Here is a 19754-nt window from a genome sequence, read left to right as displayed (position 1 = left end):
ACCCGTAAAATGTTTCGGAATTTTTGTTTGCATGCTAAAGCCAAATTTCGATTTAGCGAAATTTCAATGTAACGAAGTAAATTGCGAATTTTACCGACTTCGTTACATCGAGGTTTAATTGTATAATAAAAAAATAATAAATAATGAAAAATATTAATAAAACAAAAAACAATAAAAAAATGAAAAATGTGCGCACACGGCAGGCACACAGAATGTGCTCGCTTGTCTTTGTCACAGTGATGGAAGTGCAGCACCATTTGCGCCAAATTGCGCTATGAATGAAAGTCTGCTACATCTTGAGCCAAAGTGCCATTTTTGGTAAGAATTGCATCACACCTGCACCAAAATGGGCTTATGCAAAGCAAAAACTAAAGGAATACTTTATTGTTGGTCGGCACTAGCGTTTAGAGAAGTAGGAGGGAAGAAAACTTGTACAAATGTGTGTTTCACAGCGTCTGTATTTATTATATAGTTTTTTTTCACCTTGGGTCAGAGCTCTGTCGAATGCTGGAACACATACACCCACAAACACACGTACCAAAAGCGCATGTCACGGGACACGTTCGCTGCATTTGATAGGTTTAGTCGATGAAAGAACACTACAGGAAGATGGACGATGGCTCGTAGCGTTGGCTATGCTCGAAGTATTAAGATTCCTCGTCGACCGTGCTGGCCGGTTGATGCGCTGACAGGTTTATCGCCGACATCGTCTAAATTTCCAAACGACGTCGGCGATGTCGGGAGCTAAAAGTCGAGAGGAAACATAGCAAAATAGTAGAATGGTAGCTACTGTCATAAGGCAGAACTAGGGTCTTGCACTGCTGACGAGGTAACATGGTCATCATGTCTACCACGTGCCTCTGTGCCGCCTTTTGCACCAGCGCGCATGCGTCGAGCGTCACGGCTTTGCACCGGAGTGCTAGGAGCAGCGGCTGACGTGGGTGAACATGTGGGTTAGTGCGATAGGCTCGGAAATTATGCTCAGTGCTATTACAAGTTCTTTGGCCTTGATTGTGGGTTGACCTATAGTTCGAAAAAGCTGCGTCGAAAGAGCAGCGCAAAGAAACACGGCTCTAGCTGTTTATTTTTTAACTTTTTCTGATTGCGTTTGTAGGCCACTGATCACCAGTGATCGATGGTTTCCAAGTGCCATCAAGAAATTAAATTTAGTGCGGAGATTTATGTTCCACAATCTCGTGGATAGCTGAAGAACTCTAGTTTTGGTTTCAGCGTAGGTTTAAGATTTATCACAAGCTGGTGGGCTGTCAAAAATGGTCTTGGGAATGGTGGTTGCACATGTCTAACATGGCTAACTGCTTGCATCAGTCTTCATAACAAAGATGGCATTATTCATATAATTCAACTGTATTGTGGCATGCTGTCCTGAGCCGGCGTGCATGTTTTATGTTGCCAACAGGGCGGAGAAAAATGTTAAATATGAAGGAACTGCAATCAAGGTCATGACAGAAGCAAGGTTCAACAGAAGGAAAGCATTCCGCTGGGGAAGTGAGGTGTACTATCTGTGATTCACCAATAAGCATTCCTTCGTTGAAAAGCACATGCATTACGGAAGCTAACTCTCTGACCAACCAAAAATAGACGTCAGTTAGAGTATGCTAACTTTCAGAAGTTATAGCTGGGGGTGTGGGGCACATTTTGTATATTCTGCATTTTTCTTCTATCTGTCGTTTAATTGGAACAGCTGTAGAAGTGTCACTGTTTATATGCCTTTCCCATATACATTGTATTTTAAACAATAAAATATTAAAATCTTTTTCTCACATTATACCAACCTCAGTTTCTTTTGAAAGAACAATTAATTGGCCACATTTCGGTGTGTCAAATTGGTCCATACACAAAATAGCTAGGAAAATAAAAGAGTTTGTACGGAATCTTTTTGAAATTGCTATTTTACCCGTGGTCAGCAGAGAGTTAAAGCTGCCGGATAGGACGTGTACATTGAGATAAGCATTTACTAAAAAAAAAAAAAAAAGACACTTTAAGGCCATACCTATCTATGCTCCTCTCGAGTGCTTTCATCTGTCTCGTAGTAGACGCAAGTGTTAGATTCGTTCCTCACCGAGAATGTATATCTTGAGATAAATATTGTGCTACAAAAACAAGCTTTTTAGAGGAAGTTCATTTTATGACAGTCTTATATTCGAGGAAGGAATGTTTTGTTGCGAGTTGGGTGGGAAGGTTTGGAGTAATTCTGTTGCAGTGAGCCAGGACGAGGCGACGAGCAAACGCCTACGCCTAGCCTACGAGGAGGTGTGCCCGTGCCCGAGGGAGGCTTGCGACCAGTGGGACCAGCTGCTGGCCATGGGCCCCGGGGAACGCATCAACCCGGACCTGCTGGCGGACCTGGTCCGGGCAGGTGAGCACCCCTCCATCTCCCCCATGCGCTCACCCGCAAGACGAAGCGTTCCGAGCAAGCGGCTGCAACGAGTCTGTCCTCGCTTCCACCGTTAGAGCCCCATTTTGCATGTAGAAAGAGGTTCGACCTCCCCTCCTCTCCTCCTCTTCCTTTCTTCCTCCTCCTCTCTCCTCCTCCTTCATACCTTCCCCTCCTTATCCTTCATACTTTCGCCTCCTCCTCTCACATACCCTCCCATCCTCCTCCCTTGTAGCCTCCCCTCCTCCCACAGTTTCCCCGCTAAATTTAGCCAAAAAATTTACGCCATATGATCTCAACACCAATTCAGTTTCCCCACTAAATTTAGTGGGAAAAATGATGTCACATGACTTGGTGTCACGTCACCTATGAACAAATTCAGTTTGTACTCTAGATTTGGCGGGAAAATCATCGCGTGGCCTCAACAGCAATTCAATTCACCACTAAAGTTTGAATTGGTGTTGAGGTCGCGTGACGTCAATTTTCCCTCTAAATTTAGCGCAGTTACGCTGACACCAATGCCGCGAAACAGAGCTGCGCTCTAAAAACTCGAAATCCAAAACTGAAACCAAAACACGCCTCACCGATGCGCAGTTGTCGACGTTCCGGGCTCATTTGACAAATCATTGTTGTCGGAAGTAAAATTTCATGATCTGACGTTATCGTTAAACCTCGCTGGTTTCTCCAATGCCACATTCATCTGCCAGGGTCTCTAAGCAATCTCATGGGCTGACTCCCAGTGCCGGCAGCTTTGGTGCTTCAATTTGTCCCTGGGAAAATGTTTCCCATAGCATCAAGTAAAGATTGCAGACCTGGTACTAATCGTTTGCAGGGCTCCCCCGCCACCGGCGTGGGGAGATCTGGCTGCTACTGGCGGAGCAGTGCAAGCTACGCCGTCCTCCGTGCCAGGGGGCCGAGGTGGACCTGTCTGTGGGCTACCAGCAGCTGCTGAACCAACTCACCAGCTACCAGCACGCCATCCTCATTGACCTCGGTGGGTACCTTTCAGGGCCACACTGCACGGGCCCGCCGGACAAGTCCGTCCAAAAAGCGTCGAGAGGGACACTCAACTCTCAAGAAACTTTAATCGTGAAACATTCTTTGGCTAGGCATTTAGCGTTTCGTGAAGCCCTGATGAAAGCGTGGCTGCAAAGCTTGGCTCTGATGGGCTCTGAGAGGGGGGGAAAGAGGCCATCACAGTAAAAAAGAAGCTTTTGTGCCAGGCGGGATACGAACCTAGACCATTTAGATTATTAAGCGAGGGTCTTTCCAGCGTGTCACGACACTTATCGCCATGAGTTGAGGTGCTACTTGGCAGGAAAGCCTTGTGGGGCATCTGTCCTGCGTCCGGCAGATAGAAACTTGACACCCTGTCGCATGTTTTTAAAACTTTGGGTTAGCGCCGGTATCTCCATTCCAGGAACTGCCGTTGAGTGTACACGCCACGCGTTAAACTAACCGACGAGAAGTGCCGAGAGCTTAGACACCACACGTTTCACGTGCAACACGTGCAACAATTAATTGCCCAGCCATTTGCTATGCATTTTTTTAACCTTTGATAGTCTAGTTGTTGTTTTTTTTTTGGAAAGATGCCTTCCAGTCGTCAATGCTCGGGTTTTTTTTTTTTTCAATTATCTAGAGGAAGTACGTGCAGTGCTTGCAAGTTGTTCAAGTTTAGAAACATCAAACGGAAATATTGAAGGTAGAAACTTGTCACCTTTCTTTTGTTGGGCTTTGTTTGGGCGCATCTCCTTCCACGACATTCGGGCAGTTTCAGATTCAGAACGAGAGGTACTTTGCGGAGCTTCTCCACTGGATGGTATGCTTTCATCCTCTGAATTCAACTCTCGGAAGCATTAAACAGTCTGAATTGGAAGGACCGGCGCTTCAATTGCCACTACTGCCGGAGCAGCCGACGCGTGAAGCGACCGTTTCGCACACATGACGTGCGCAGAACGTCTGATTTCAAGACTATAAATATCGTAGTATAGCCCCCGTAAAATCAAAAGCAGATTGTGTGAAAATGAGGAGTGGGCTTACTTTCGGTGTGCGATCAAAAGAAGTTGAAAAAATGCCAGTTTTAGATTTTTTGACCTGCGAAACTTGTGATCATAGGGAGGGGCGATGAACCAAATACGACTGTCCTTCCCAGTGAGCAATGTTCGCTTAGTGCCGCTGTGGCTAAGTAACACCGTTTCCGCTGAGGTCATCATCGACCAGGGCCCTGCAATTACTGAAAGTGGGCTACCTTTCGGTGCTTTTGTAAAAATAGCAAATTGTGCCAAAAATAGGGGGCAGGTTATTTTCCTGGGATGGGGCACCTTTCGGGATATTACGGTAGTCCCAGGAAAATAAGACACTGCACGGACTTAACGTTTACAGTTTGCCAAAGGCAGCACAGTTTGCCAAAGACATGAAAATGACAATGGTGACGGCGAGTTTGTCTGTGACAATCTTGCCGTTGTCGCTGGAGCTGGTCGCTATCTGGGTATAAGCAAAAATGATCAGCTTCCTACGTCTTTTGATAACAGTCAGTCTTGTCGCTGCTGCGATCAGTGTTGAGAACTCCGACGAAGCGAACGATAACGCCGTCGTCTCGAAACATTGTGTTTGAAAGCTGAAGCAAGAGACAGCGAGAGAGCCAAGTCTGCGAGTGTGTGCCAGGGGACGCTGTGCTTTTGACGGCTGACGTCATCGACCCAATAAACATGGCGGCCTTCCCGGATGGGGTGGATCTGAGGGTCCCGCACATAAATCGATTTATCCACGATACTATCGCAGCAGTTTCGAAACAAATTTTGTGGGAATATAAGAACATATAATGGGTCCTAGCAATATAGTTATTTCTTTTTTTTTGGCATCTCCTAACCCTTTTAAGTGGGCAAGAGGGTGGACAAGTTGCATATTTTCGTGTTAGTTTTTAGGCTAGGTGACGCAAGCTATTGTCTGTTATACAGGGTACAGCCATTAACATCCATCCGTCCACCCATTGCTTGCGACATGTTCGCACAAAGTTTCAGCTCTCTGCCAAGTTTAGTTAATATGTGCGAGTCAAAAGGCAAGGTTTCATTTTCTCTTGCGGACAAGGCGCATTGCGACAGGCACACCATGGATGGGATGCGAGGGCGGAAATTCCCGCACGGAAGGGAACGCAAAGCGGAAACCCGGGCTGCTCTCCTCCAATCTAGGAGGCACTTCCAGTCGGACGTCAGAAAAGTGGGGCCCTCCCCGCAGAGCATTGACCCCTGCCCGCCCCCCTGCAGGGCGCACGTTCCCGTCCCACCCGTTCTTCCGGGAGTGCCTGGGGCCCGGGCAGCTGTCTCTGTTCAACCTGCTGAAGGCCTACTCCCTGCTGGACCCCCAGGTCGGCTACTGCCAGGGACTCAGCTTCGTCGCGGGGGTGCTGCTGCTGCACGTGCGTCCCTTCTTCTTTCTTCTGGGTTCTCCTGCTCTCGGCACCGGCACACTCGGCTGGTGTTTGAGTCTACAGACCTGTAGCCAATGCAAAAAGCAAGTTTGTCTGCTTCTTTTGCAGGGGTTCTGGTGACGTCAAAACGCCGAGCTTTTGATTGACTCCGATAGAAGGATAGTAGGTAGACCTCAGGGCGGTTTACTTTGAGGTCTACCCACTATTCTTCGCAAGAGAAGCAGACGAAATTGCACACCGCATAATACTAGAGTGCCTGGCTTATAGCTATGAGCGATTGAGGAACTCATGTCTGCCAGAGTAGGGCTGGGAGGAATGGAGGCGGTCGAGAAAATTTGTGAGCTTGGGAACCCACCAGGGTGCTCTGGGGGGCTCCTGGCGTGAGGGGAAGGACGGTCGGGGGGGGGGGGGGGGGGGGGGGGGGGGCTTGAAAAGTCAACTGCCCTGCACTCATTGGCTTGATCGGGAATTAGCTACGCATCTACCGGAAAATCTACCCAGAAAGCTAGAGACTTTGTGGCATAGGCTGCAACCGGGCCTACAGCAGCACTGGCGGCTCTCTCGGCCGTGCCAACAGTCCAGACAGTGCAACAGCTCAGATTGACAGTTCAACGGCAAGAGTGATGGTGGGTGCTCGTGGCATGTTTGTGTGTTGAGAATGCCACACCCGGTGGGAATGCCTGTAAGGAATGCTTCGACAACTGAACTCGGGCCATTGGAACAACCAGCTGCCTTGACATGTTGTTTTTAGGGCACTCCATGAAATGTCTTGCAACAAATGTCATTCCATCAAAAACAAAAAGGAAAAAATGTGCAAGAAAGGCGAGAAATGCGGAAACAATGCACAAGGCGAGCTGACGAGCTGAGGAATCAACTCTGTCGTCTGATCTCTGTCCTACCTGCTACATCACAAACAATAATGAAGATAACTAGAGAAGCGCCCCCTGTAGTTCGCGCATGCCCCCCATTGACCCCGTAAGTGATGACGTCGCAACATGGCGCTGTGCTCGAAACGAACCATTGCTAGGGCAGATGCAGGGGGCTCAATGTGAGGTTAGAATTTGCCTGATAAAAGAAGTTGTTAATTTTTCGTAAGCATTGTGTCTTCTCAATGTCTATAATCACGAAGACTTTTTTCTATTGTCTCAGTGCCATAAAACAATGATAAAAGCTCATCATAAAGTTTCCCAACCGGTTTTGCCTTGCTAGCAGACGACACGATGGCTTTGCGGGTTCAGTGGTTCTGTCTGAGGGAGTATGCGTTACACTAAGTTGGTGACGAGCGACAAAACTTGTATTCTAGGGGTCGACTTTCTGGGGGATTTCGGTAGCGAGGAGTGCCCGTACATAGCTTTGGTTAATGCTCAAGGTGCGCAAGTGCGCGAACGCCTGCCCGCCTCCAAGCAGCTTTATTCTTTAATTGCCATTGTTTTTCGTTCACATAAATGTGCTTTGACTTTGGGGTTGCAGAAAGCGGGGAGGATATGCCTGTGAACAAAGTGAAATTCCTTACTCTCTTTTGTTTCACTTTGTGACGGGCACCCTCTGCTCATACATTCCACAGTTGCAACATTCGGGGACGATGAGCGCTTGCAGATCGCGGGATCTGCGTTGAAGTATTTGTAGGGGTGGGCGATTACTCGGTGTTCTTTATAAAGTTTATATTTTGCCCAATAAGTGGGGTGGGCAGTGACTCGGGGATTGGTGATGGCCCGAGATATTACAATAGAGCAAAAGTTAATCAACATGGCGTCTAGTGAGGTTTCAAGCCAGAAGTACATATGTCACTTGAAACCACCCTATAAAGTAGCCAGCCTGAGAATAAATTCCGACCACGGTGCTTTAATAATAAAATATCTGGTGTGGATGGGTTAAAATTAATCTAAAAAAGCTAAAAATAAAGTCCGAAGAAGTTTAGTTAGTTTCGAAGTTACGGTAGTTGTGACGAAGCTCAATTTCTCCAAACTACAGCTTGAGAAACTAAATGTTATCTTTGTTCCACGAATCCTTCTAAAGGAGTCGTCCCCCGAGGGGAAGTGGGCAGACGTGCACAGCCTTCATGAAATCTCCTCGTTTCAGATGACCGAGGAAGAGGCCTTTGAGATGATGAAGCACTTTCTGTTCCATCTGGGCTTTCGGAAGCAGTACAAGCCAGACATGCTGGCCCTGCAGGTGAGGCCCTTTGTGGTCTTTCCTCTTCTTTTTCATTCACTGCACACTTCATTTTGTGTTACACCCGTCACTTCGGTCAATTCTACCTTGCATTTAATTTGATTGATGCTTAGAAAGAACGCCAGGAAATTTGCGAGCACGACAGAAACCTCGACACTGGAGCCCACCAGGAAGGAGAGTGCAAGCCGTCGATGTGTTCGGTGCGTTTTTTGTCGGCTAGTGGTTTGATGGAACCTGCAGGGGGCTGACGGCTGCTTCCGCTCGAGGCAGGCGATCTCCAAGCAGCCGTTCTTGCAGCAGATAGTGCAGGAGGCGCCACCTTTCCCGGCTTCCCTCTTCGTAGGCAAGTCGCGTCGGCAGGGAGCAGCAACAAATCTGTCAATTTTCCCTGTATATTCACCATCTTAAAACACAACCGTGTTTTGAGACGGAGTGTGTATTTTTCCATTAGTATCTTAATTTTTCCCAGTCTGGTTTTTTTCATTATAGAGTTAATTCACTGGCTCACCTGCATATTTTCACCTTCTTTGCTAGTGGTTGCAAGGTTATTTTTAGTGTTTGTGTTTATTTAGTGAGCTTTGAAAAAAATTTTTGCTGTGGTTGTTGCATTAGTTTTCCGTTCGGTTAAAAAATCGTCAGTTGTCAGCGCTTATCCTGCCTACTTCTACTACTTTGGTCTTTGTGGTTTGCACGCTATTTATTATCTTCTTTGGCGCAAAATGATCCTGGAGTCGTTCCGACTCCGGACTGGCGACTCTGCAATACTGATAAAGACTGGGCCGATGCGATGGCACCTTTCTGTTGCATCAGTGTACACTACGTCGGCATTCAGGAAGAATGGGTGCTTGGGGTCAAGTGTTTCTCAGCGGATGGTTTTGAAGGGGGTAAGCGGTTGCTCGACGCGTTTTTTGAAAATTTATAGCTTGCCCCTTGAAAAAGGGGGGGGGCGTGACAACTAATGCTTCGGGAAGGAAGCGGGCGCGCAGATGTCTCACAAACCGCAGCTTGCAGACGGTTTGGTAGTCGGCAGTACTTGGTGCCGCCCAACAAAGACGTGCTGGACTGTCCAGCGTCGATGAAGTGCATCTTCCAAAAATGATTATAAAACTTGCATTTTTAATCGTGGAGAGTGGTGAAACAAAGAGATAGGACAACTTGAATCTAAAAAGAAATGTCAGTTCTTAACCAGCTTGCTTGCATTCTTGCGTTAACTGCAAAACTTCGCTTCATGCATGAAGTGGGCCCTTGAAACAGCATTCTATGCAGTACCCTTCATACTCGTTCCCCACCCCCATCCCTTTCCCTAGAGGCTCGCAAGCCATTAGCTCTTTTCTGAACTATTCAAGGATTAAGAACGTATTTCCAATCAATTCGAAAGTAGTGGCATTGTTAATCGGGCCGTCATGGTTCGATCGCTCGCTCGTGCCTCCTGCTGACCGTGCGTCATGCGAGGAATCGCTGTCGTTGGGATCTCATCCGGGGTATAGCCAAGGGCAAACAATTTGACCCTTTGACGGTTGAATTTTTTCGAGGTGTGTTTCCCGGCAGTCGGATTTGGTTTTTAAAGGAATAGTATGAAGGAAGGGTCAATGCGCAGGTTTCTTTTTCTGACTTATCTAGCAGGAGCATATACAGTGCTTACAAGCTGTTCAGGTTTAGAATCATAGAATGGAATTATTGAAGGTAAAAAGTTGTCACCTTTCCATCATTTGGTTTCATTTTGGTGCATCTCCTTCCGCGACATTGAGGCAGTTTCGGATTCCGAACCAGAGGTACTTTACAGAGCTTCTCCATCAGATGGTGAGCTCTCGTCCTCTGAATTGAACTCAGAAAAGCGTCAAATGGCCTGAATCGGAAAGCCGGTGCTTTAATTGCCACTACAGTCAGAGCAGTGGACACGTGAGTGCTCGTCTTGTGTGCGTATCATGTGCGCGAAGTGTGTAATTTCATATGGCCCCAGCAAAGCGAAGTACCATGGGAATATAACTTTTGTACTTCTCCAGAGATGTAACGAATAGAAACACCTCCTGCGGTGCACGCGGTTTCGCCTTTAAGTGGCACATTCAAACTGTTATCGCCACTGTGCTTGCATGGCGACGACCGTCAAAGGGTTAATACCAATACCAGCTCGGCCTCAGACACGACGTAAGGAAGGCCTTCTTGCCACGACCAACTGCACCCTAGTTATGGGGAGCGATGTCGGAGGGTGATTTACGGCTCCAAGGCAGAGCGCGCCATTGCCAACTGGCAAGAGGGGAACAGGTTAGGGTGGATGAACTAGACCAGGGGCACCTTTCAATCTCAAGGAACTTCCACCTTCCTCGACCCGAGGAATTCCTCCCGGTATCGACATCGGTGCCATCAGGCGCGGCAGACGGACATCGTAAACGGTACGTTAGTGAGCGTTTGACTCACAGCTATGCGGCGGTGGGTGGCTGATGTGGGCTAAAACAATGACTGGGAGAACACTTGATGGCAGAGATGGCCAGGCAAATCTGGGGGCTCGGGGAACTCCTTTGTTCGTAGGGAGCTCGGTTTGGGAACTCACAATGCTACACAAAAGGTGGTGAGCTGTGCAGGGCTGTGGCGAGTGCTCTGAAGCGTGCCGACGTGTGGTGCAGGTGGAGCTGTACCAGCTGTACCGCCTGCTGCACGACCACCAGCGGGAGCTGTACGTCCATCTGGAGAAGTACGACGTGGGGCCAGCTCTCTTTGCCGCTCCCTGGTTCCTCACCCTCTTCGCCTCCCAGTTTCCCCTGGGCTTCGTTTCGCGGCTCTTTGGTGAGTGCGCTTCTCGGCCTTGACCCCGGGAAACCATAGAAAGAATCTTTAAGTAGGGGGCGTCCCCCCTAAAAGTTAGGGCATCTCACCACAAAAATAAACCATGCGTCGACCAAAGCTAGGTCTCCGCCCAATTGTAGCTCTAGCGATACAGACCAGACGCCAACATTTCAGAGCTTGATGTGATCTCATTCTAAAGTTACACGTGAAATTCAGAAATTTTTGAATGAGAGAAATGGCAGTTGACGAAACCGACGAATGTTCTGAGATGAATGGCGTCGGCTACCGAGAAGCAGCTCCATTTTCCTGTTGAAGGTTTCTGAAAATCATTTATAACTTTTCGATAAGATAACAGTTTGTTCTAAGACCTTGGCATCTAGTCCAAATCGCTAGCGCGACATTTGGGCAGATACTAAGCATTATACGAGTCATAGTTAATTTTTGTCACGAAAAAGACGCTAAATTCTTTCGGGGGTGCTGCATGAATTTTCTTTTTTTCCCACATAACATTAACACGATAGACATTGAGGTACCATAATAAGGAGATAATTGCCAGATTGATTACCGAATAATCCTCCCCTTTCCCGAACTATGGTGGCAAAGGCAATGGTAATACAGAACATATCGTGTGTTGCTTTGCAGTGATGTTCACAGATGAACTTGGTGCACATTTTATGGCTCGATTGCACAAATGTCATAGTGCAGTTATCTCTGAAACATAGCCCTGCAAATGTTAGCGTTCCAGCAGGAGTGGAATGCAAAGTTGGCGTCTCTTGCAGTCACGCAACCCAGCTTTGACACTGCTATTTCGCAACCCCCCCCCCCCCCCCCCCCCCGTTTGCTAGTTTATGGATATGCTACGTGTGCAACGAGTGCAGGGATTCCTAAATTTCCTCAATGGTTCCTGGTTGTAAGCAAAGTGTTTCTCCAGTTTAAGCGCTGTTTTAGCAGCTCTGAGCCACCCTCTGATGCGTCAATTTGTGCCGCTCCCTAGTGTGTGAATTATTGCCCACAAGGTCTGAGGTCTTCTCTGCTGCTCTCTTGGCAGCAACACCGGGAGGGAGGGGTCATCAGTCGAAAGCGATGGCCAAGGGGTGGCTGTAGTCTGGGCAGATGCGAGTGGGGACTACACCTCTCTGCAGACGTGATCTTCCTGCAAGGGGCAGAGGCGGTGTTCAAGGTGGCCCTCTCCCTGCTGGGTGTCTTCTCCGCACAACTCATGGCCTGCTCCAGCTTTGAGGCCATCATGGACTGCTTCAAGAGTGGGCTGCCCTCCCTGTCCCTCCACCAGATGGAGGCACTCTTTGCCCAGGTGAGCTGCCAAACACTCGCGCTTCCCGGACACCGCGCCCGTAAGCATCCTAGAATCATTGTTGCCAGTTGTCCAAGCTGTTTTCTGAGATGGTGGGGAACACTTTCTTTAGGAAGATTTAGACAGTTTGCGACCAAGTCAAACGACGTTGCCTGAGCTTCTCGATGACGCGTCCGAAGCTCAGAGAGATGAATTTTGGAATCATGGCTGTTGGTAGTTGCACTCCATCTGCACCGGGCAATGGAGCGGTGGTGGCCATGAGACCACGGGGCTCATAACAGGAGCAGGATGTGGCAAATCCTGAGCGCTGACATCACTTGGCTCCAATTTCAAGGTGGTAAGTTCAAATCCTGCCGGAGGATTGAAGTTTTTTAAAGCGGCCGCTTTATAGGACAAACCAACCTTAGGAGCCACGTAAGCACGAAACGTGTGGGTCGGTCTGTCCATAACCGCGATTTGGAAAAAATATGGCAACCAGTACCAGGGATCAAACCCCGATCACCGGCATGGAAGCTGAATGCGCTGTTGACTGAGTGCGCTGCTGACTGAGTTTTCCAGTGCTGTGTCTCGTCAGCTCTTATTCTTTGTCCGTCGTCTTTTCGCGCTGTTTTTCTCCATTATGTTATCGTACCGACTGGCCAAAATTTTCGTCATTTTAAGAAAGTTAAAATATACACAGAACCCACGACATCTTGAGGTGACTTGGGAAGCTGCACTTGTTCATTCGGAGCTGCATGCGCCGACTGTCACCCGCTACCGCAGGCTTCATTGAGTCACACTAAATTTAGCCGCTGCTGTCTGCCTCCTCCTCCTGACGCCAAGCAAAAGCGTCGCATGGTGCGGAGTTCGATTCCTGCTGTACCGCTCAAGAAATTTCGCTAATTACTATTAGGTACGATTAAATATGACTAAGTATGATTTGATTTGTTTCTGATGCTCGCATGTCGCTTGCAATGGGGCTACGTCTGTTCTAGGTTGCCTTTGTCCGCATGTGATGGCTTTTTGTTACGCCGGACCGTAGCACTTTGGCCCTGACATGCTGCCCTAAACACCTTTTATGCTGGGTATATTTTGAAGCGGTAGTCCCGAGCCTTGCTGTGGATGGGCGGGCGCGTTGCAGGCTGGGGTGTGAAGTAAAGGGGGACGCAGGTGCTGTCTCTGGACCTTGGGCGTGAGCTGTGCGCCTACGAAGTGGAGTACCAGCTGATCCAGGAGCAGGCCATCTGCAGGGCACCTGGGGAGGACCAGCGCAACATGCACCTGCTCGAGCAGCTCCAGGTGGGTGCACTGTGTCTGTGCTTGGTGCGGTGCCAAACCGGTCAGGGAAGTTTGGTGTGCCGACGAGAGTCTACATTCGCACCTTTACGAACGTACGTCAAAGGAAGGTGGTGGCATCTGAAATTGGAACAAACCTACTATACTCCGTTTACCCTTAAGCTGAGACCACAGCCAAAGCTACAAGCGCGAGTGCTCGTTCTGCGAAAGGAACGCTCCAAAGCAGCGACTTTGACCTATCATGCTTGTGGCATTTGCTGCAGTGGACCGTCAACAAAACGACGACCTCCGACGTTGGTTGCCTCTGTCGATTTGTTTCGGTTAGGAGGAGGAAGGCATCTTAACCAGCGTTGCCAGAACGGCTCAATGGCAAAACTGATGTAGAACCCACTTCAGAGAACCGGCTGCAAGCCCAGTGCCGAGCTATTAAAACCATACGAGATTGCGGCTTCTCTACCGTGGGTTCACAGTCGAGAGCGAAGCTTCGAGTGCGATGACGTGTTGAAAGACAGACGCAGCGAGGTTTCATATCAAGAGCTGCGATGTGAAAACCGCAGTGAAGATTGAAGATATGAGATTATAATGATTTACACGTCATGTGAGCGTCACTCCTACAACCGTTGTGTGGGCAGCCCTTTCGGCCGTCTTTCAGCGTCCACTTTCGGAGATGAAGGAGAGCGACGCGGGAAATTGTCGACGAATATCTCTGAAATCGTAAGTTCTTTTTTAATTGTGCAAATTGGTTTCGCTTCACGCGATGGCTGACATCAAAATTGCAGTTGCAACATGGACCAAGAAACCAGTAATTAAAAATGAAAGCCGTTCACAACTCCCCGTAACGCCGAATTAGAGCGCAGCTCTTGAGGAGTAGGAGGGGAAAGTACGGAGAAGGGGCTATGCCCCTCCTCCTCTCCTGGTTGCCTCCCATCTAGGGGAAAATTTTCCGCTAAATTTAGTGGAAAACATTCCCCGCTAAATTTAGCTGAGAAATTTTTCCGCTAGATTTAGCGGGGAATTTTTTAGGCTAAATTTGACAGGAAAAATTTTCCTTTAAATTTGGCGGGGAAATGTTTCCGCTAGGTCTAGCAGGGAATTTTTTCCGCTAAGTTTAGTGGGGAAATTTTTCCACTAAATTTAGCGGGAAAATTTTACCGTTACATATAGCGGGGAATGTTTTTCCGCTGAATTTAGCGGGGAAAATTTTCCGCTAAATTTAGCGAGGAATTTTTTTTGCTAAATTTAGCTGGGACAGTTTTTTGCTAAATTTAGCGGGAAAGTTTTTCCGCTAAATTTAGCGGGAAAACTTTTCTGCTAAATTTAACAAGGAAATTTACTCATCATGCACCGCGCGGTTACGCCGACGCCGCTCAGGCCGGAAACGGGCGCCTAAGAGCTGCACTTTATAAGAAAATTAACATATTTCAGTTAATTACTCAACAGATCGTGGCAGTTATCTGCTCGAGTAACGTCCGCCGCACCCAAGAAACGCCTGGCAAAGACGGCGTTCAGTGAACAGTTTGCAGTCTATTTTGAAAATTCTGTTTCCACTAAAACTTATGATCCTGTATATTGCTCCATATAATTGTGCGCACCTGCCGACACGGTCATGTTAATGAAGGGGTGCAAACAGATTTAATTTGATCACACCTCATAAAATGAACTTGGCATCGTGGAACGGCATGTGCGGTGCTTGATGCAGGCCAAATGCGAGTTTGTAGGATAGAGGACAGAGGGGCGGGTAGGAAAAGCCGAAGGACAGGATCCTTCGTCTTGGCGCAGGTGTCGCAGAGCAGCGTGGGGCGCCTGGAGGCCCAGGTGGCGTCATACCAGGGCACAGTGCGGCACCTGGAGGACCGGATCCGGAAGCTGGAGGATGAGCGGGACGCCCTGCTGCACAGCAACGGGGCCCTGCGGCACCGGCTGGAGCGGCTGGAGCGTGGGGACGCGGACCGGGCCCCCGAGCGTTCGCTCAGCTTCGGGGCCGCCGGCAGAGTGCACGACGACATCGCCGGACTGGTGCAGCGGCTGGCCGAGGACCCGGACTCGGAGGAAGACACGCTTCGTGGACAGCGCCACTTCGGCTGCGATGGCCTCTGAGGCCCGGGATCCTCAGCGGTCTAGTCAGGTGGCCTCACGGCGGGGCACGCTTCTTTCGCGGAGCCAGTCCAGCGTCCTTCTTGCTCCGCCTCGGTGTCTTGGTGCTCGCTTTTTCCCGTCACTAAAGTAGGCCACCGTAGGGCGCAGATTGGACATGAGTGCTGCGTCGGTTGCGACTCGTGTCCTGGCTGATGAAGTCCTAGAGGTCATCCTAGACGTCATCCGAGTGCAGCAGCAGTTGCATCCCACCTATGTCGTACGGTGGCCATCTTTGGTGACATGTGGAAATTCGGCCCTAAGGCACCTAGAAGGCGTTGATCGCATTCCAAAATTAACTCGTCCGGCGTCGCTCAGTTGGCCCCTTCAATTGTAGAGGAAGCTGCCGGAAAGGTGGCACACTCTCGAGTGGCTTGCAGTCGTCCAGAGCGGGAGGTGTTGGAAAGCGGCTTTAAGGGGAGCCAGTACCCTCTGCGGGGTCCCTGTCGTTTCCTCAAAACCTGTTTCGTAGACTTTTCGTAGACACACGTTTCACGGACACAAGTTTCGTCAACACTTGTGACGCGAATTGCACGTTGTAGGGAGTATTTTGTCGCTCGCAAATCCCCAGAACGCATGTTAATCTACCCGGCCCACCCGCTCATGCCACTTCGTGGCAACAGTCTGCCGCGGTTGTTTACAAAATTGTTAACCCACCTGGCTCACCCGTGCATGCCGCTGGTCCGCGAAAGTCTGAGGCGGCTCATTACATAAAATTACAGGCACATTCCTTCAACCAAATGAGATGAAATGTGGTAGCTTTACAGAGCGTCATTAGCGAAAACAATTAGGAAAGGAAATTATATGGTGAGGAAATAATTGTAATAGTATGCCGTGCACACATCAAAGTCAACATCAAGAACAGCGTCTAGGACGACATCAAGGATGACATCAAGGTCAGCGTCTCAAATGTCGTCTAGGACGGCATCTCGAACGTCGTCCAAGACAACCCTTAGGACGACCTGAAGGACGACGTCTAGGATGACCTCTAGGACTACCTCTAGGACAACCTTGAGGACTCCGTTTAAGATGGCGTCGAGGATAACGTCAAGGATGGCGTTTAGGACTATGTCGAGGATGACGTCCTAGAGGATGATGTCAAGAACGACCCCTAGGACGACCTGAAAGACAACCTCAAAGACGACGTCGAGGACATCAAGTCACGTCAGCCTCAACTGCCGAGGCTGACGCGACCGGTGGTTACGTGATCGGAGCTTACGCGACCTTGATTATGCGATCTTGCACTTCAACCGCGGGCATTACATGACCTTGATTACGTGACCTTGAGGACATAACCTTGAGGCTGAGTACATAATTTTTAGCGTGATTGGGCCTATAAAGCTACCGCTTTAAGAAGGTAATCTAAAGTGTCGAGACAATCTGTCGATGAAACTACCTGTTGGTGAAACAATCTGTCGATGAAACAATCTGTCAAGGAGACATTGCGTGTCGAGGAAATGATCTGTCAGTGAAACGTCGTTTGATGAACCGATTGCCACCGTTCCAATCAGGGTGCCCAATTTCGGTTGAGTCCTCGCGTTGCCTCACCAACTCAAATTGAGCGGTTTCTAGAGAAAGAAACCGCGCAGAGGGTGCCTGCCAGACTGGAGCTTGCTCTTTCCAAAGAATGCCGGACATATCCCTCTTCGCCATCTACTCCTTAAGCCCTTCAATAACATTCATGCTTCGCGTTCCTTACAAGTACTGCAAACCACTGTTCTGCAAACACGCGAGACACATACCATGAGCAGGGTCTGCGCTGCCATTCATTTCCTAGGGCTGCTCATTTCGGTGCATTGCCTCCATTTGCTTCCAAGGGCCGTGCAAGGCACAAGCCTCGTGCGCATTTGACGCTACTTGTAAGGCAAGCGCATCGAGGGGATTTATTTACACTGACTATGGTACGAGAGATTTTGCTTTCAGCAGTCACGCTGTGTGTTTCTGCCCATTGGTCGGGAATCGCGAGTTTAAATTTCCTAGCATTAAATGTATGTATGATCTGTTCTCCGGGTGGCGCAAACTCGTGCGACAGTTTATGCTCGACGTGCTCGGCAGGTAAAATCATCGACGTCGAAACGCCTTCTCGTGACTGTGACAACGCGTTTTGCATTAGGAGTAATCTCTATTATACTCGATCCCGTCTTAGCGTGCGCCGAAGCTTTCTTGTCATGATTGTTTAAGGGGTACCATTGTCCCACGAGCATTCTTGCAACCGATACACGTGCCCCCAGTATGACCTCACGACTGTAACTTTTCTAGCTGTCCACGTTAGGGCGAAGCAAACTGAAGCTCTCTTGGATCGCTTCTCTACATCCCATCCCAGGTGCTCGGAGACACTTTTATGTGTGAAGGACTCATGGCCTCGACACCACAAAGTCTCCCATGTTGGCAATACTGCGGTCCTAGGTCACCTGGTCTGGAATATTTTCCTTACACCGAGGGAAAGTTTTTCCTAGAGACAAATCAAAGTGCTTGTGGCGTGCTGCCAATGTTGAGAGTCAACCAATCAAATGGCTCGGAGAACCTACTGGATGGGCGTGCTTTCGGAGAAGCCACCGTGGACAGATCTGTTCTTTCATAAAACCCCGCGTACCCATCGAAAAGACAGACAATTGGGAATGTCTTCCGTACTCGAGGCCTAGGGGTCGCATTATTTTGAAATAATTGAAATGCCACGTGATGGGTCCTACATCTGCTTCAGAACAATTATTGAAATGTTTCGAGACTTTTTATAAACTTTTACTTTGTTTTTCTCTTTTTTTTTTCACTTACTTGCATCGGCGCCGCTTGGGGTGACAAAATTTACTAGAGTGGCATCCAGCGAAGTTTTCAGCCCAGTGAGATCTATGGTGGTACAGTGAGGTGTTTCTCATTGTTCGAGGAGTCTCGGTCTTCTTGGTCCGTCCACACTGCGACAGGCGGGAGCACGCGACAGGGTGCTGCCACGGGGCGAGTCTCGTCGGTTGTTTCTGCTGAAAATGGTGGCCACTATAAAGAAACTAGTGGGGTACTTTGTAATTCAGTGTTTCTCGCTATTTTCGCAGTATTTCTCCCCAAATATAACGCAGATCGGTTTTTGCACGCCTTTGGCAAAGCCCTTCGTTTTTACTGTTTGAAAGACGTCTGGACTTGCTCCGCAGAGAAAGCTCGTTAAGTTTGTGAATGGCTACAAGCATGTTGGTGAAGTATCTCGGATATTTAGATGATGTCTAGGCACGGGTTGTTTGCAAATCGTACTCTACATTATAATTTACCTCCCGGTTTGACTCGATTTGCACACAGTTTTGTGAACGGTGCCAGTGCATCTGTTTCCCACAAAGAATTCATTACAATCTACACATGAGCATTGCAAAAGGTGGGGTCAGCAAAGCGTCTATTGCAAAATATTTGTGCCGGATTTTCGGCATGCAAAACATGTCCGTCGTCACGGTGCAGATGGCCTGATCGTTTGAAGGTGCTTTATCGGCCTCGTCATTGCCGAGGCTTGTCCTGCGATGATTTTGTGCCGGCTATGGACGCTCTGGCCTTGTTCGGAAAAGGTGCCTGGACGACCGAGATAATGAATAGGGTACTTCCATTCGTGTTGGCACTCTGCTAAGCTGGCACACTTGTTTTGCCCTTTTTTTTTCTCAGTGTTTCGAGGATTGCGGGACTTTCTAGTGGCAACTTGTCAGACAGGTTCATGTGTCACGAGATTACACCCGTTGGAAACATTGTTGTGGAATTACTTTTAGTTAGTTCTTTTTACCCAAAGAATCTTTTGGAACAACCTAAAAGGGCAATTTCAGAACATTGTTTTTCGTTTAATATAAGTGTAATGGAGTAAAGTAGTCTAAAATTTAGGCTGCAAGAGTTTTGGTTTAGTGTTGCGTTGTTTCGTCTGAATGCGACAAAACGGAAAAAACACATCTTTTTTTTCTGCGTATCTGTAGTATATGGCCTATTTTGTAATTTTTATGCCTTAAATAAAAAATGCCAAACATTGTACCTTTGAGTTTCTGGTCATATATTTTAAGCTTGTATCTCAGGAGCCATCATGCTGCCACATACTAAATGCTATTAGCATGTACTGCATAGCACGACAGTATTGGTGTGAACGAGTGAGGGCCCATTAGGGTCATAGCAGAGAGGGTAATAGAGAGAAAAAGTGCCCTCCCCCTCTCACCCCTTATGTTGTCTGCTCCACCGAGTGGGCTGTACCTAGCATCCGACTGGCGTGCAAACTCTGTTTAAAATCGCGTCATTTTGGAAATTTCAAG

General features: G+C 48.4%; 1 protein-coding gene across 1 annotated transcript in view; it reads left to right on the top strand.

The window, feature by feature from the left end:
• The window catches only part of LOC8050755 (TBC1 domain family member 1), a 63564-nt gene extending 44082 nt beyond the window's left edge, over positions 1–19482 (top strand). Inside the window, exons 16-23 of the mRNA XM_029984301.4 lie at positions 2222–2377; positions 3228–3389; positions 5659–5810; positions 7902–7994; positions 10616–10775; positions 11918–12087; positions 13237–13365; positions 15142–19482. Coding sequence (XP_029840161.3) covers positions 2222–2377; positions 3228–3389; positions 5659–5810; positions 7902–7994; positions 10616–10775; positions 11918–12087; positions 13237–13365; positions 15142–15459 — 1340 coding nt within the window. The 3' untranslated portion in view covers positions 15460–19482. The remainder of the gene's footprint in view (positions 1–2221; positions 2378–3227; positions 3390–5658; positions 5811–7901; positions 7995–10615; positions 10776–11917; positions 12088–13236; positions 13366–15141) is intronic.
• Positions 19483–19754: the final 272 nt, after the last annotated feature.

The sequence above is a fragment of the Ixodes scapularis genome, unplaced genomic scaffold, assembly GCF_016920785.2.
Source record: "Ixodes scapularis isolate PalLabHiFi unplaced genomic scaffold, ASM1692078v2 PGA_scaffold13__105_contigs__length_92229423, whole genome shotgun sequence".
NCBI classification, from domain to species: domain Eukaryota; kingdom Metazoa; phylum Arthropoda; class Arachnida; order Ixodida; family Ixodidae; genus Ixodes; species Ixodes scapularis.
This window is presented reverse-complemented; position numbering and strand designations above follow the sequence as displayed.